Below are 19,004 nucleotides of genomic sequence, written 5' to 3'. Positions count from 1 at the left end.
ATAATGCCTGATTGAAAATTCCTTTTGATTGTTTGAGTTTTCTAATTATTATTGTTGTATTATATTTTAACTTCTAAGATTAAAATCTTTCTTTGGTCAAAGAGGTGTCTTCAGTTATGAATCTTTACGATTTGACAGTGTGAAAAACGATAGCAGTAAAAATATGAGAATCAGAGGGTAAAAATTTGACTTTTTATTGTGATAGTTTTTGGTGATTATTTTCAATCAAATTAACCAAAAAAAGTGTTTTTTCTGACCTAGCACTTAGAAGTCATTACAAAGAAAGATAAATGCAGGTAACCCATTTGATTTTTGGGAAATTGTCTGTCCCCTTATCTTATTTGCAGCAGTGGCGTATCCAGAAAAAAATTTGGGGGGGGCTGAAAAATTTTTCAAAAATTTTTGATAAGTTAAATGTACTATAAATTTGTCTCTTTTTTTATTCATCTTTGATTGAGAGAAAAGCGCTGTGCTGCGGTACTGAAAGTCGTATAGTAGCATTTTACTGCTCCCAACAACTTCGTACTACTGTCTCCTTTCACATTCAAAGTAGCTATTTTTCCAAGTTCTTGTATCCCAAACATTTTACACAAACAGCAAGGTGCTTAGTAATCTGTAAAAAAAAAAAAAAAAAAACACTTTTTCGTTCGAACTTTTTCATGTGCTGAATTCAAAACTGTTTACAGTTTTTGAGCTATACTCATCACTTTTTTTGGTATAAATGCCCATATTTCCGCAATTCTACCGAAAGTGAACTGGTATCACTTTTCAATTTCACGTGAAATTGATCTTCGATCGATTTCGAAAACTTCGAAAATGCTTCGAACTGTCAAAACTGAAGGATCATCCATTTTTATTTTGTTTCTAAAGTTAAATTACTGCTACTTTGAACATGGATGCAATTTTATTGGCAACTTTATTGGAAAAAAGCAGAATTTAAAAGAAAAAAGAAAAAGTCACATTTTGCGAGACATATGAAATATGTTAGTCAAATGCAGAACATGGGCGATATTATTGCAAATTTTCAAAGAAAAATGAATTAGATAAAGTGTAAAGCGAATGAGGTTGCAAACACAGAGGCATGATATTTCATGCCTCATGTGTTTTATGTATTTAGTATTAAATTAACAACAAATAAACATTACAAAACAATAAAAATATAAGTTTTGATAATATTTTGTCCAAAAATTGGAGATTCATTGAAAAAGATACCAAGTTCACGAGCAGAAACAAAGCGAATTGTATTCGATCAGAAAAACGAAATGAGCGAAAAAAAGTAGAACACCTAATTTCACTATCGGCAACGCAAGTGAATGCTCAAAAAGTGAAATGCAGAACGTAAAAGTCTCAAAAACTAGTTTTCAATGAAATATTCTTTTGATGTTTAATCCGAAATATATATTTTTTAATAATATGTTGCTTTTTTAATACAAATCAGAAGCACAAACTGGAATTTGCTTAAGTAAACCATTAGTTATGTTGACCACTAAGATATTGAGATATAAAAAAATTGTATTTCCAATATCTTTGAAAAAAATATTATTTCTGAAAAAAGTAATATACTCAAGACAATAAAATACGACGTGATTGCATAAGAAGCTTTGCAAAATTTAACGGTGATGTTATTCGACGTCAAAACAACAAACAAATTATTTGAAGAATTCTGAATTGGACTAAAATCCAGAAAATCCCAAACCTCAACGTCAACTAAGTCACTTACTCAAACAAACACAAACAACCATTTTAGAATTTGGAGGGGGCTCGATCATTTGAGCTGCCTCTAAATCTCTACGATTTACGAAGAAGTTTCAGTTGATCATGTAGATTATGATGAAATCAGCTAAATAGTAACATTATTTTGGAGGCTTGGGGGGGGCTTGAGCCCCCTGAGCCCCCCCCTCAATACGCCACTGATTTGCAGTATCGTATGACACGAAATGTTTGAAATTTTATGCTTGTTGCCTTAATACAACTTAGTGAACTTGCACACAGATACACCCCGCGACAAAAAAAAAAAAACGCTAGTAGTATAACTGCTTAATAAAACAATATGTCTGTTTTTAGTAGTCCTGAGATAATTTTAAATGATTGTTATTTTTATTTGATTTTATATTAATTTTTTGAGTTTTTAAATTGTATTTATGTATATTTTAAGTTATAAAAAAATATACCTACATATTTCCAAATTTGAAAAACAACAATAATTCAAGGTGTTAGGGCCATCTTTACGAAGCTGCACATTTCTAATTTTAAACTCATTTCTAGAACATAAACCTACTTTAAAGGGCAAAAAACGAGATTCACACTGAAATATTACATCTAAATAGTCCAAGCAACGTTAAATATAAGTGTGAAGGTTTTTTCGGCGTTGGCTGTATATGATCATGTTTAAAGTTGCTTAGAATTCTAAAGTCTTGCATGCAAAAATTTGAAAAAAGAATACTTTTAATAACACTGTGTTACAAAAACAAAGTTTTAAAATATACGCGGGCAGAAACCTATCACGTTTTGTAGAACTAGTTGCACTGGAGTGTTTTTGGACCTTGACCCATTGAAAAAAATCTAGCTTCGTCTGATTTGTACCCATTTTAGATTTCTTTTTTTAGATAGAAGACATTTAGACCTTTTTAAAAATTTTTCAAACAAGTGGTTTGATTAAACCAACTAGAATTTATAAGCTGACAAAGTTCAAAAATTCCATTTATTTCGTTTTCATAACAACATGCTGTTTTAAAAATATATTCTTAAATAATATTTACTTCCAAATAAAACGAGATATTTTTTATGAAAATCAGTTCAAAATTGGCTTAGAAAAAGATATAAAAACTCGAATTTTTAGGCCTAAAACAAAAATGTTATTTTGGCACGTAGAAGGATTTGATAACAGGTTCTTTTAGAGGAGTTCAATACAAACATTTTTTCTATGGGAAAGGGGTCTATCTCCCCCGTTTAGGTGGGAGAGGCGGTTTTCTTAAAAAAAACTTATTAATATAAAAAAAAAAATATTAAAAAACAACGGCAACACTTACAGTAATAAATGATACCATTTCCGAAAGGCAAAATTGTACATTTAATTATAATTTTTAAATCAATATATTATAACCAATTGTTTGTGAAATAATCGATTTCAAAGTTAAAAATAGGTGAAAAAATTTGTTTAAACTCATTTTATACTATTTTTGTCCAGAATGCCTCAATTGATTTCTTATCGAACATTGAAAACTATATGTTTCTATGTCTTCTAGTTTTTGAGAAAATTGAAAAATTATTTTATGCATATTTTTCTTTTTTCAAAATATTTTTTGTTTTTATTTTTCAATTATAATTAAATAAATTATTTAATTTTTATAAGAAACTAGCTAACCCCCACCCGCTTCGCTGAGTGTACTTTTTAAAAAAATAGAACCTGTTTGAAAATACATTTAAACCGAAAAAAACTGGTTTATTGTAATGAACATTAACCAATTTATTGTAATTTATGCAGTTATTGGACATTGTTAATGGAATAGCGGCACTTGATTCGGAAGGCCGAATTACACTTCAAAACAATTTTTTCAATGTAAATTCAAAAAATGAATTGATTCAGTGTTTTTCCAAGTATAAAGACAAATTACAAAAATCATACTTGGCTGAGTGAACGTGCAATAATGGCTGTTACAAATAAAAATGTTTCTGAAATCAATGCAACAATTTTAAACTATATAAATGCACAATGTTTTGCCTACAAATCGGTTGACCCTATCACAAATGAAAGCAATGTATCAAATTACCAAACGGAGTTTTTGAGTTCATTGGATATACCAGGACTATAATGTATCAAAAAGCCTTGCCATATTATTAGGTCCAAGCGAAAAAATATAAAAATTTTTTTGGTTCATGGTGCTGAATTTTTAAAGTTTTTGTCGAAATGTCTTTAATTTTTTTATCCCATTTACCTGCGCTTATCATGTAGATACGGATTGCCTTAAAAAAAGTCAAAAAATTCATACTTTTTGATACAAATAACGTACATAAGGGAATAAGCTCCAAAAGAAGTTTCCTATGGAATTCATGCCGGGAGAATTATCAGACCGGTCCAATACTTGAATTTGTATATCGAGGAATAACGTGACATTCTTAACTTTATGGCAAGGACCCAGTCTTGCATAGATATAGATGCTTCGAGTCTCGAGCCTATTCTGAAATCGTAAAATCAAAACGTTCCCAAGCTCCTTTTGTTTTGGTCTGGAGCTATGGCGTTTTCCTTTCCCTGAAATAGCAGCACAGCCAATAATGATCAGAGGATGTTGTTTTATTTGATTAACGTACCTACTTGTCTGGTCTTATACGAAAAAAAAAACTACTCCAAATTTAAGAAAATTACGTACTATCCAGACGATCAGAGCTTCTATGTTTATGCGAAATGCGATCCTTGCCATTAAAGTTAAGCATGTCACGTTATTCCTCGGTACAAATTTTATTTTCAGATCGTATTTATGGTACAAGTAATGATATCAAAAATGTTTTTCCCGTACCATCGGGTGCATCTAAGAAATACAAACCACAACTCTGATTGATGACACCTTGCATAATAGTGTCATACTTCGGGAATTGGTTTGCACAAATATTCTTAATTCAACGCAATTGTATTGCCTTCCGCGTAGTATTTCTTGATCAAGAACATCTTGCTCTTCACGATTTGGAGCAACCAATTATAATTGTGCTAATGCTTTATTCGCAATCATCAAACAAAACACGTGGCCTAAATAAAGATCACAACTTGATTATACATTTTTTCATTTGTGTAATCCAAATGTGGATTTAATGTCACACGGCGCATTCGGTGTATCTAATCCTAATCACATCTAATCCTAATCTAAAGTTCGAGTGGATTTGAAGGATAAGATATGATTATATTTACTGAGAACAATATGATGTGGCGAAGACAAAACAGATGCACCAGGAAGCGTTGAGTCCCAATGAGTGTCTGCTTCAAGCAAATTCAAACGTTGACAGGCATCACAGACTATAAACGATAATTATTATTTTGAAAGCCTGTCTTAATATATTTTTTTACAAATAAAGCTTAGTTAAACTTTTTAAAAAGCAAGAGTGTTTTTTCACTCGTACAAATTGACAGCTATGTGAAAGTGGGAGAAAAGGTATTATTTTTTTTTATACAAACCATCTACATATTAATACCTTTCAAACAAACAAAAAATTACCAAAATCGGACCAGCCAAACGCGAGTTTATCGGCCACACACACTTAACGAACTCATTTTTATATATAAGATTTAAAAAAAACTCAAACATCTTTTTGAATGATTTGGATTTACAAACTAGGTATTTCATTTGATTTTTAAGCAAATTTGCGATTTTAAAGAAATAATTTAGTGACATATAAAATAAAAATTTTGAAAAATTTGCAGTTTTCCTGTTTCCAAAAACAAAAAATCGATTTTTTTTTTCAGATCAGGGAATTAAACCACTCAACGATTTGTCGTTTGCACCAGAGGTCTATCCCAGCCTTATACTTTTGTTAATTTTTTTTTGCATACCTACAAATAATTTTTAAATAATAAAAAATAATAAAAAATAAATTTTAAATACAAATTTATAATGTTCGTCCGTTTCAATTTTCTTTGTGTATAAAATTGTTTTTTAGGGGTTCTAACGTTAAAAATTGAAATACAAAAAAACTCATTGTTATACCTAGAAGAAAATAATAGAAATACCTATAGCATAGCCTATCTACTTTATTTGGAGCACTGAAGTAATTTTGTAATTTTTAAAACAAATGTTCATAAAAAATAAACTAAATTTTGTTCTTGATGAATTTTAACATAAAAAACTATTGCATTCTACGAAACTTTTGCCTAACCTTCCTTCATTGTAGGTTTACATGCAAAAGTCGCATAAAAACAGTTGAACAAAAATTGATATTTACTACATTTATCTATTGTTTTCATTTTTTTTTTTTCTTTTATGAAGGTTTCTTTGATTGTTGTACACAGAAACCCCCAAAAATTGTTTTTACAAAAAAATTGTTTATGTAACTTGTTATTAACTTTTACTATTTTATTTTTGCATTTAAAATTATATTATTTATAAAAATTACAAAAAACAATTTTTCAATGCCATTTTTCCAATATAGTAAAAAAGAGCACAAGATACGATGTGGTAAAGTCAAAAATTCGGATAGAGCACGCCCAAATTTTTACAACAATTTTAAAAACTTCCGAAAAACTTTTCCGGTAAAAACTCTCAAATGAGAGATTCCAGTATAGGGACTATCTCAAAAGCTCTATCGCGTTATAAAAGCATTTCTTCTTAGAATTACAAAATTAATAAAAAATAATAATCTTTAAATACAGAAAAAAAATTTAATTTAAGAATCGGAAAGGCGTGATAACTTTTTATAAAAAAAACCCCAATTCTATCGGCTTAATAATAACAACGAAACAATTAAAATTTTTCATTAAATCAAACTGCCCTTTATTTCAAAGTGGGACTAAAATTCGAAAGTTAAAATATTAATTAATTTTGAACGACATCAAGAATCAATTGCCAAGACGCAGTAGTTAAATATTTTATAACCAAAATCTACAGAAAACTCTATAACCGCTGCGGTCGCCTACACCAAATTAATCCATATTCCTGTCCAATTACTTAAAATTCTCCAGTTGATGCTAAGGAAGCAAAAGTAGGTAGAAACTTACCCACTCTATCTACCTTTTCTTCCAACAAATTCTTTCCTCACTCCGCTAAATTATATTGTTGGGTTGAAGCAAACTTTTCTCTCGAGTTGATGGTTAAAAAATTGGAAAACTTTTTGCTAAAATTGCCTTCACTTTGCTCAGCTTTGGCATTATAACTTTGATGTTGGTGATGGCTAAGAGTGGAGAGTATAATAATAAAAAAAAAAAAAAAAACTTCCCAATGCAATTTCTTTCTCAAGTATATAGTTGTTGTTGGCCCGTACTTCATGTTCCTATTATTAAGACTTTGTCCATTTCTCTAGAGAAAATGAGAAAGATAGAGAAGGTATATAACTCTAATAAAAGGTTACGCAAATTTTTTGGGGGCGGCGAGAAATAGTCTAAAGTTTTAATGTCGTCGTGAAGGGGCTGCTGCTGCTGCCGTCTTTGTGTCATGTCGCCTTCAGAGAGAGCAGCCAGCAGCGGGCCAAAACAAAATACACAACAAGCGCCTAATCGACTTTTCCTCGTAAAAAAAACTTTTTCGTCAAGGGGTTTTCTTTTCCACACAGTTTTTCTTCTTCTTCTTCTGCTTCCGACTGCATACACTTAATTGGCACCAAGTTTTATAAACCATCTCAAGTTAACGCTGCTTTTAGCCAGTTTAGAAGAAGTTTCGTTTGCAGCAGTTTCAACCAAAAAAAAAAAAAAAAAATTAACCAGGACAACCAAGCAATGATTTGTTATTTTGCCCCAAAGCCCAACACAGCAGCAGTAGCAGCAATTTGCATTTGGATGGAATTTTTCTTCGTCATTTGTGGTAAGAGTTTTTGAGAGTTTTCTTTTAATTTTTTTTTATTTTTGGTGAAATAGGGTAAACGACCAGAGCAGATTCACTGCAGGAGAGAGAATTCTTTTCCCTTGCCTGGGGGGTAATAATTTAAGTGAAATAACATTACTGCAGAATGCAGTCGATGAAAGGACACACAGAGAATCTGGTAGTTTTTTTTTTAAGTTTCTATCGCCAAAATAAATTTGAATAGCCCCCGCTGCTGCTGCTGCTGCTGCCAAACCGGAAGGAGCAAGGAAGACATAGAATTCTTTTGAAGATTATTTGCCCTCCCATGAATTGAATTAGTAGGTCCTGGAACTGTCTTCTATACGTCTAGCTCCCGGAAAGGAAACTCACAATGTTGCTGTATTAGTATTCAAGTCACGTTCCGGGTGTTTCCATCATAGGACGATATCAACTTCATCTTCTTGGAACATCTCCGTCATCATAGTAGCATCATCATCTTGAGCATAATGACATTCGTGTGTGTGTGTGTGTGTGTGTGAGTGGGGATGATGGGAAAGTTGCTCTATGCTCATGATAAAGTCAGATCACTGCATTAAACTGGCCTTATAATAAATTTGAGGTTATCTTCATCTTAAATAAAAGAGTCCTGTGAGTGTGTATGTGTGGAATTGGGTAAGATTATGTTTGATGATGACTACAGGTGAATTTTTTGAGAATTCGTTCTTTTTTTTTTTATTATTATTATTCATTCATATTTCTTCCGGTTTGCTTTACAAGTCGAGTCTAGTCTCTCATTTATTCATGTAGGGTTCATTCTTGTCGTCACATTAAAAGCTGATTTTCCAAATTCAAAGCAGGAAGTAGAGATTTCATTGCGATTGAAAAAGTGATTTGTGGAGAGGGAGTTCTTTTTTAATGGTTAAGTCATTTTAATGCAAATTGCTTGGAGTCAGAAGGTACGAGGACCTTTACTCTTACAATATTGCACTAAAAGCTTCTTATGATTTAAATAAATATGTGTTTAAGTTTTTACAAAAAGAATAATTACAAAAAAAAAAAAAAAATAAAAAAGTAAAATGTTTAAATCGCAACGAAACTAATAAATTAAATTTAGCTTATTTTGAAAAGGAGATAAGTGCATTTTATTAAATTTTTCCATTTTTTTTAAATATTTACCAAATTTGTTTTGTCTTATTTTAAGTGAAATATAAGAACTTCAAAGACATTGAAAACAGTATGGTAAATAAATCTTTAAAAAAAAATGTGTATCCATTTCTTATTTCGCCTGAAAATATTTATAAAATGGACTTATCCCCATTTTCAAAATAAACGATTTAACTTTGGACAATTTCATTAAAATTTTATTTTATTTTTAATGTGATAAAATTTTACTTTTTTGTAGCATATTTTATGTACAAAACATTTAGTTTCAATAAAATAAAAAAAATTAATGCAATTTTGGATCAATTAAATGCAAAAAATCGCCCTTATTTTTTTTTTTAGCAATGAAAACCATGTTACAAAACCAGCTACAACTTCCCTTTAATCTGAGAATGTTGTCTTTCGATTTTACTATTTTAATACTTTCTAAGAAAAAAAAAAAAATGTCACACATACACCATAGTGACCCACAAATCCTTCGGCTTATCACTTGGATGTATACAACTCGATTTTTTTTCGAAACTGAGGCACATACAAGGTCCATATTATTATGAAATGTGTTTGCTTTCAAAGTATTGAAAAACCCACTGATCTATGATTAGGATCACTGATTTCCAAACCAAAACTAACTTTTCAAGCACTTGAACTTATAAAAAGTAGTTTTTTTTTTTTTTTTTTTTTTTGTAAGTTAATAGTAATGATAGACAATGGAAAAAACTCAAAAATTTAAATTAAATTAAAATTAATAATAAGATTAAAATGGGTACCTTAATGCAGTGGAATGATATTTTTATTATTTTCTTCTTCCGTCGTCTTCACTTATTTATTTATAATTTTTATAATTTCTTAGTTTGAAAAAAAAAAATTATATCAATATTTGACATTTGAAATTTCACAAACACAAAACAAAAAAAAAAAAACAAAATTGAGTGGAAGCAACTTGAACTGTTCCATTCGATTTCAGAATGATTGAATTCTTGAGTGAAACCAATCGAAAACGACAATATATTTTACTTCGAAAAAACACAAAGCGCCTTTAAATTAGTACACATTAAGAATTTTTTATTTAATATTTTTCAATAATTTGGAATGCAAAATTGATATGAAAAAATGCAAATAAATTAACAAAAAAAAAAAAAAAAAAAATTCAAAATGTGACATTTAAATATCATCCTGATAGTAAAAATATTGTTTTAACATTTTATATATCATAAAACACATTTTATAGAGCATTTTTGGCTGATATTTAAAAAATGTAAAATTGATATTGGTTTTTTTTTTCGGTGTAGAAAATAAGCTTAAACTTTTAATAAAAATAAAAAAATAAATTTTTTGAACATTTTAAACGTTAAATCCCATAAACTTATAATAACCTTAATGTGAAAATCGAGAAAAATTTTTTCTTTTCCATTTTCGAAAAATCAATTTTTTTTACTTGCTCAGGGCAAGTATTGGTTTCGTGTCAAAAAAAAAAAAATTTGAGGTTTTAATCAAAACTAACATTACGATGATGGAGAAGTTCAAAAAAGTGGGTTTCGTCATGACGTCTGTCGGTCTGTGCGTGCGTCGGTGCGTCCGTGCGGTCCATCTGTACAAGTAGCTACAGCCCAAACGGGTGGACGGATTTTGTTAAAATTTGGTATGGATGTTTTTTTTGAAATTTCCAAGGTTGGTTTTTTTTTTTTTAATATCTCGCTTAGAACGTATACCTCCCATACAAAATTTTGGAGTTATTGCAATTTTCTCGAAAACGGCTCTAACGATTTTGATTAAATTTAACACACGTAATGCTGTACATAGTTCTAACATAACTTTGTTTTTAGTTTTTCTCAACAAATACGGAGAGTGGAAATATGGTCTTTACATTTTTTTAAATCCCGGATGTCGGCTCTTCCCGTACATAATTATGGAGTTATTGCAATTTTCTCAAAAATGGGTCTAATGATTTTGATAAAATTTTACATACGTAATATTCAAAGTAATTGCAGTAAAACTGCATTTTTAGTTTTTCTCAAAAAAATCAAGTCAAATAAAATAAAATTGTATTTAACTAACATATTTTGGCCTCCATGCCGGCTCTTCCCCTACGTTTCTTATAATCTTCAAGTAAGCTAACATAAAAGTGCTTTGAACTGCAAGAGCAAGTACGTGCGGCCCCAGTAGTGCATTTTATTTTAAACGGACGCATGATTTTTTTTTCTATTGTATTTTTAATATTTTTTTTTTTTTGCTTTTTTCTATTGTTTTCTATTTATTGGCAAAATTAAACTGATTTTAAAAATGTAGATTAGATAGATTTCTTTATTTCGTTATAATTTTTTTTTTCAAGGATTGCCACCGCACATTTTTCATACAGAGATTTGATATATAATATCTTTCTACTGAAACCTTATTTTTTTTTTACAATATTTATTTACATAATAACAGAGAGTTTGAAGGAAAACACGAAAGAAAAAACCATCATTTCAATAAAAAAAAAAAAAATACAATATATATATATAAATAACAATAATAGTAATATATTTAACATTTTTTTTTTTTATATTTTTTATATTTTTATATAATTTTGTTTCTTTTTCTGATTTTTTTTTTTGGTTTTTATTTATTTTTTATATAAAAAAAGAAGAAAACTTAAAACTAAAATGACTAGATGATTAAACATTTGTATTCAAAATATATATATATAAATATAAATAAATAAATAAATAAATAAATAGAAAAATAAATAAATAAATAGATGTATAAATAAATAAACAAACAAATAAACAAAAATATAATTGAAATAAACAAATAATAATTACAAAAAATATATACAAAAATAAATAAACACGTAAATAAATAAAACAAATAAATTAATAAATAAACAATAAATTAAAAAAAAAAGAAAATAAATAAATAAATAATTAACATGTAAGTAAAATAAAGAAAGATATAATTAAGCAAAAAACGTAACATTAAATGATACAAATATGTACAAATTAAGAAAAAAATTATTTTATTTTTATAAGCAGTATTCACTAATGAGGCTATTTTCAGCAAAACTTCATTTTAATATAAATCGCTCATTAAATCTTTGAATTCTTTCGTAAATCAATTCAACACCTGCTCTTTTATGTAGATCTTGTGTTGAATAATGCCATGGTAGGTTCAACATCATTTTTAAAATCTTGTTTTGCGAGATTTGTAGCTTTTGCATGTGGCATTTTGCACAATCTCCCCAAACGGGACAACCATACAGAAAGATAGATTGAAAAACTACTTTGTGCAGTATTATCTTATTTTTATTTGATAACAGAGACTTTCTATGAATAAATGGGTAAAGCATTTTTATGGCTACACTTATTTTTTTCAGTGTTTTATTTATATGTTCCTGAAACGTTAATTTAGAATCAAAATATACACTAAGATATCTAACTGATTTTTCCCAATCAACATTTATACCACTGATTTGCAGCTGATTACTTGGAAGATAGCAAGCTTTTCTTTTTCTTGAAAAAAAGATCGCTTGCATTTTTTCCAAGTTAAGCTTAATTTTCTATTTGTTGTAATAACGTTCCAATACTTCAATTGCATTTTTGAGATTCGTCTCAATATTGAGACTGAACTTATGCGATGATAGTATTGCTGTATCATCAGCAAATATTGCTGATTCACAATCTTCTTTAAAAATGTATAAGTTTTTTTTTTGAACAACAAATAATAACAATTTTAAATTGTATCACAACTTTTCCTCAATATTATCGAAGTTGGTTTTTAATAAATTTTTAGTGTGTTTTTCTATTTTTTAATTTTATCATTATCGTAATCTCAGTTTGAAATTACGACATGGTTGGAAATATGATTGAAACTTCATATAAAAGGTTAAATAATAACCTTTCAGATGATATACAATTTATACATAGGTTTTCATTTACAAAAATATATTTAATGGTGTTAGAAGAAGAAAAACATTGATGTTTTTGGCTTTTTTGGTGCAAAGTGATTGATTCAATTCATAAGTTCAATTTATAAATTGAATTATATTCAATTGCTCCACTTAAAATTAAAATGATTTTAATAATTTTTTTATTATTTTTGTTATTTTTTTTTTTCTTTGTTATGAAAAGTTTTTGTAGATGTTGTATAGACATGTTCGATATAAATAATTTGAGCAGAAACAATATGCTTTTAAATGATAAAAATTTATTATAGGTTGTCATATAAAAAATATGGATTTAAAGGTGATGAAATAAAAAAAATTTAGATTTATTCGATTTTGTTTTTTTTTTTTCAGCAAGGAAAATGATTTTTTAAGGTTTCACTTCTACCACGTGTGAATTGCGCACATGATTTGTTTTCACTTTTCAATTGATTACAATATTTTGTTTTTATTTTAAATATGAATCTAGAATCAAGACGGATGATAAAATTTCAAAATCTTCTAAAAGCTACTGTCCACAGAAAAGATGATGGCATTTTTTCCTAAAAATCCTCAGTCCTTGAAAGTCCACCCAATTACTACGCAGTCAGAGTAATAAAGCAAACGAACGGACAACAACAACCATCAAAAATTCGAAACGTCCAAAAAGTTTCAACGAAATAAACGTGAAAAGGTTTCATTTTGATTACATGATTGAGAGTCGCAAAAAGTAGTTCTTAAGTTTTCAAACTGCACTGGTGCCTACATCCTACATACTTATAGGTATTTATCAATCTGTAAAATAGCTTGAGGAATAAACTTTTCACTTCCTTCTTTTAACTGCGATATAACTCGATAGGTATTGGTATAGGTTCAGCCCTGTGGCCATCATATTATAGAGAAAAGTACCAACCAGAGTGCATCGTGTTGAGAATGAAAACTTTTCGATTATTCTGACATAATTCCGGAAGATAGATGTTCAATTTAATTAACGCTGGCCTCTGTACTGTTCAGTGTTCAGAGAGATCTTAGTTTCTTTCAAGTGCAGATGAGGTTATTTCAACTCCATCAGGTGCGCCTGAAGATATAAAATGAGAAGTTTTTCCTGTCATCGTCCGTCAGTCGGTTGTTATCTTATGAAATGAGTTGTTAGTTATATTAATCGAAAGAAATAATATTGAAAAAAGGGGAAAAATGAAGTTGAATAAAATCAAGCTTTTAATGTTTAAGGCATTTCTCAGATTGAATAAATTACAAGTTGCTTAAAACAACTCAAATGCATAAGCCTTGTGGCAATAATAGCAGGTAGCTATTTAAAACTTTTTATGTTAAACCCTCTTATTTTTGTCATCTTTCTAACCTCAAACAAACAGCTCTTAGAACCATAACCCAAAACAAAGTCAAACTTTTTGAAGTTTATATCACCGAACTAATGACGTAGTGAAGGGGCAGATATCCTTAAAAATTTCTTCATGAAAAAATTCTAAAATTGCATTAATTGTCCAATTATTATATTTTTTTCTTCCCTTTTTCCTATAAGGATTCTGCCTTTTATCCCTTAACAAAGTTTATTTTGTTTTTTTTTTTTTTTTAAGTTTTGTTGACCAGTTTAAAAATAATTTTGGGAATATTCCCTTTTTCCTTTGGTTGGTTTCAAAGTAAGTCCCGACAGTAAAAAAGAATAATTCTGGAAAAAAAATTGTTGTTCAGCTTATTTATACCAGGAAAACGGCATTATAGAAGGACTTACAAAAAAAAAAAAAATTTATAAATTCTCCTGAGATAATATCCAGAAAAATTTGCTTGAAGTATTTTACAGGCAGGTGGTATTTTCATTTTGTGTTTGACTAACAGACATTTTGGGATTTTTTTTTTATTTGTGTGTTGTTGTTGAAGGCTCTTATGATGGGAACAAACTTTTCTAGGAACTACAGTCAGTGGCATTTCAGTTGAGATATAAAAAGTTTTATTTTTTTTTTCTCAACAAAAACTAAAATACATAAAATAAGCTTCACAATATTGCTCCATAAATGTTGGACTATCTAGTTTCTGCAAAGTATGAAACTTAATTTTTTAAATGACAGAATTTTGAGAAAAAAAAAAATTCAAAATTTTCGTGACCATTTTTGTTTATAAAGTTTTTTATGCATACAAAATTTTCAAAAAAGAAAATATAAATTGACAAAAAATATTGAATATTTTTTTTTTAATCCAAAAATTATTTTTTTAGCAAATGTTGCTTGATTTCAACATTTTTAAGTAAGTAAAATATTTTTTGACAAAAATACAAAAATAATATTCGTTGAAATTGGGGGTTAATATTTATTGTAGATTGTAATACAACAAAACATAACAACCGTATTCAAATGGCAAAAAAAAAATTTTGAATAAAAACTATAATTTTGAAAAAGGCTTAAACTAATACCAAAAATTAGCTGATATTCTCTTCTATCTGAAAAAAAATGTGTGTTGTAATCTTTAAAATAAGAACAACTGTTCGGAGTTTTTTTTTCGTTTGAATAGGATTACCATGTTTGTGTGTCTATATTAATAATATTTATATTTTAATTTTTTTTTTAATTTAAGCTTTTGTTTGTATTTCATTTCTACAATATTTGACAAAAATAGTTATGTACCAAGTTTTTGACATGCTATACATTTTTGTAAGGTTAAAAACCTCGTCTTTAATTTTTATTTAAAATAAAACTATTTTATGAATAAATTCAAAATTAAAATTTTGAAAACAAAATTTATGGTAAAATTGATAATGACTTTTCCAAAATTTTATGTACATAACTAAGTACTGATTTAGTTTTCCAAATACAATGTTTTTAAACGTAAACAGAATATTAGATGCAAAAATGTTTTGTCGTTGGTAAAAAATAAAAAGAAACCTTTTTTTCTTTTTTTAGTGACTGTACTTGACAACATAAAATTTTGCAGAATAAAATTAGGAGTTTTTTGGGATTGAAAATTAATTTTTCAAAAACTATTTCTCAGATCGAAATTTCTTTGAATGATAAATAAAAGAAAAACATATCGGCTTTAAAAAAAGGTAAAAAGGCAAGGCACTGAAAGTGTAACCGTCTAAGTTTTAAAAAACTAAATGTTCTCTTTCACAGAAGATATAAAAGTGGAGTGTTTTCAATTGTAAAAGTTGATGACTTAAGGAAATTATTTTGATTGATGAGCTCTTAACAAAAAACATAACTAGTCAATACTCTGCAAAACTTTAAGACAAACTGACTGAAAAGAATTTAAAAAGGAAAATATACCTTAATAATTTTAAAAAAGTTCTACATAAAAACAAATACAAAATTTAAAAAAAAAATAAAATGCACGACTGGGTCACACGAACTTGCTCTTAGAATTCAAGTTGCTTAAATTTTTAAGACTTTTTATATAGAAATTTTTGAAATGTAGGTATATAAAAACAAAACAAAAAAGATATTGAAAAAAAATATAAAATTCGTTTTAAAAAAAAAAATAAAATAAAATCAGAAATCGAATTGCCCTCCAAAACAAGTATGCAGTTTTATTTGATCCATTAAGGTGCATTTTTAGAAAAAAATAACTTCAAAATCGTTTGAGCCGTTTTTAAAAAAAAAACTAATTTTTTATAAATAATTTTTTGGAAAAAAAGTTTTAAAATAAAATTGGTATGCCATTTTGTAGAAATCACAAATCAACACCTAAAAACAAAATTTCAAAATAATTCAATATCCCGTTTTCAAAAATTTGATTTTTGAAAAAAAAATTTTCAAATTTTTTTTTAAAAATCCAAAAATTATTCTTTTCGAAATTTTATTTTTGGCTTATATTAAAATTATATAAATGCTTGTTCACAGAAAGTTTCGTAAAAATCGAATAAGAAGGTTCGGAGCAAATCGGATTTTTAAAAAATGGTTCTATGGCAGGTACCGTTAATAATGATTTTCGGACAAAATTTTTTTCATTAAAAGAGAGACCTTATCTTAAAACTTACTATTTAATTTTTTAAACAAAATCGTTGAAGCCGTTTTTGAGGAATTTCAAAATAAATTCCAAAACCCCCTCTGGGGAGTTGCCAAAAAACGCTACATACCAAGTTTGACATTAATCGCTATATCCGTTTAGGCTGTAGCTTCGTATACAGACAGACGGACTTCCGGGACCCACTTTTTTGGCATTCTCTACCATCGTTATGTCATGGAAAAATGTTATCTCAACTTTTTTTTTTTACGAATGCATAACTTGATATATAATATAGTACCTATATCGCAAGTAAAAATGTTTAAAATTTGTTGCGTTATATTGGCGAGGCCGAAAACTTATCGAACAGCCTAATGATCCACATAAAATTTTAACGAAATATAGTAAGAAAGAACTATGTACATATTTTCATAATTTTTTAAGGAAACTGTCATATTAATATTTAATTGATAACATAAAAAAAATCCTTTAAACCTTATAGTTTTTAAAAAATTAGAAATAATATTCGCTTTTGATTAAGTTTTCACAAAAATTGTACCTACATTATTATCTTCCTAATTAAATATAGTTTTTGAAGGAAATTCGTCTCAGCAACATTTTTTTTTTAAATACAAATATTTTCAAAAAAAATTTCAGATGAGTTTGAAAAGTCGCATTATCTCTTTAAGAATTTAAATTTAATTATTTCATTAGGTTTTTAAATTCTTAGGTGTACCTTATCGAAAATGTCTACACTGTAAAACTGCGATGAACATTTTTATATTCGCTTGAAAGGTTTGTTGAAAGTTGATCCTACTTCCGGTTGGGATGCACACATAGCTTTTGATAGAACATTCTTCTTTTATTTATTTTTTTATTTAAAGTGTACACAAACCGTGAATGCAGTAAAGAGATAAAAATAAAAATTTAAAAACTATAAGGGAACCACCATCATAATAAATTCCAACGACAACTTGGCTTTATGTGTTTTTTTTTTCGTCGTCGTTCCTCTGGAGTTAATTTTTATTCGCCTCAAAGGATTTAACATAGAACTTTTTATTTTATATAATTTATTTCAATAAGTTTGACTTTAAAATATTAGGTTTTTTTTGGGGGGTTAACTAACTTTTAGAGGGAGATTTATTTTTATCAAAAAATAGAAAATTTCATTTTGATGTGATGTTGAAAAAAAAATTCAAAATTAAATATCAATCTCTACCATTTTGGAATAATTTTTGTTTCAAAATAGACATTCATGACCAAGGTCAATTATAGGCAGTCTGCAGAAAGAAAAATGTATGATTCATACAACTTACCATTTTTTTTTATTTTTTTTTCAAAATTGAACCAAATAAAGGCCAAACGAAAAAAAAAATAAAACAAAAATTGACGCAAATTATTCATTCACCGAATTTCAATGAGCTTCTTCCATTCAAGACATATCCCATGGTCACGTATCCATCATCAATTTGATATAAAAGTCTTGAATTGGCGTCAACCAAAACAGACTTCAAGCTCACTCCTCTTGGAAACAATCAAATCCAACTCAAACCCAAAATTATCATGTTCAAATACGTAAGTTAATTTTGACGATTTTTTTTTTTCGGATCAATAAACTAACAACTTGTTTAAAATTTTAGACCGTTGTCATTATGGCTCTTATTGCCTGCGCTGCTGCCAAGCCAGGATTAGTTGCTCCACTCGCATACTCTGCACCTTTAGTTGCTGCTGCTGCTCCCGGAGTTGTTACTGCCACCAGTAGTCAAGTGATCGCAAGAAATTACAATGGAATCGCTACTGCACCAATTTATGCTGCTGCTGCACCAGTTGTTGCTGCTCCTGTTGCCAAATATGTCGCAGCGCCTCTTGCTGCTCCAATTGCTGCTCCATTGGCCGCTAACTACATAGCTTCTCCATATGCAGCTCCATTCGCATACTCGGCTCCATTGGCTGCCCCATTTAGATATGCGTCAGCTCCTCTTGTGTTTTGAAATGATAACGGACAAAATAAATGAACTTGATTGAAAAACCAAAGAAACTTTTTTATGTTTTAAAATTTTTGTTTTTTTACATACTTGAGAGGATTTTTTTTTTCTGTTTATTTATTTAAACTGATGACAAAGAATATAAAGTTGTCCAAATACACTGTGGCGTATACGTGCTTTTTTGTATTTATTTATTGAATTTTTTTTTACAGCATGTGAAAGAGAGGGTGAACAGAAAAAGTTGATCAAGTTAGAAATTGTATGTTCATCTGGCGATACGAAACAATATTTCAAAGTATTTTATAATGCTAAATGGAACGAGAACTTCAACAAAAACTTTCTAAAAAAATTGTGTGTTCCTGTGTGAATTTTTTTTATTTATTTATTTTTTTTTTTGTATAAAATTTCATTTCGCTTCAGCTGCGTACTAGGCTTTAGTTGTAACAAGCTTAAACTACTTTTTACTTGCGATATAGGTACTATATGTATATCAAGTTATGCATTCGTACAAAAAAAAAGTTGAGATAACAT

At 28.4% G+C, this 19,004-nt stretch overlaps 2 protein-coding genes across 2 annotated transcripts in view; both read left to right on the top strand.

Moving 5' to 3' along the window:
• The window catches only part of LOC129909204 (cuticle protein 16.5-like), a 79,524-nt gene that overhangs the window by 11,441 nt on the left and 49,079 nt on the right, over positions 1 to 19,004 (top strand). The gene's annotated exons all lie outside the window — the stretch shown is intronic.
• LOC129909207 (cuticle protein 16.5-like) lies at positions 17,626 to 18,515 on the top strand. The gene is made up of 3 exons (XM_055986242.1): positions 17,626 to 17,784; positions 17,926 to 18,063; positions 18,129 to 18,515. Exons 2-3 carry the CDS (start codon positions 18,052 to 18,054, stop codon positions 18,477 to 18,479), a joined length of 363 nt encoding a protein of 120 aa, XP_055842217.1. The 5' UTR covers positions 17,626 to 17,784; positions 17,926 to 18,051; the 3' UTR covers positions 18,480 to 18,515.

The sequence above is a fragment of the Episyrphus balteatus genome, chromosome 2 (assembly GCF_945859705.1).
Source record: "Episyrphus balteatus chromosome 2, idEpiBalt1.1, whole genome shotgun sequence".
Lineage (NCBI taxonomy): Eukaryota > Metazoa > Arthropoda > Insecta > Diptera > Syrphidae > Episyrphus > Episyrphus balteatus.
Note: the sequence above shows the minus strand (reverse complement) of the source record. Positions and strands in the feature narration are given on the sequence as shown.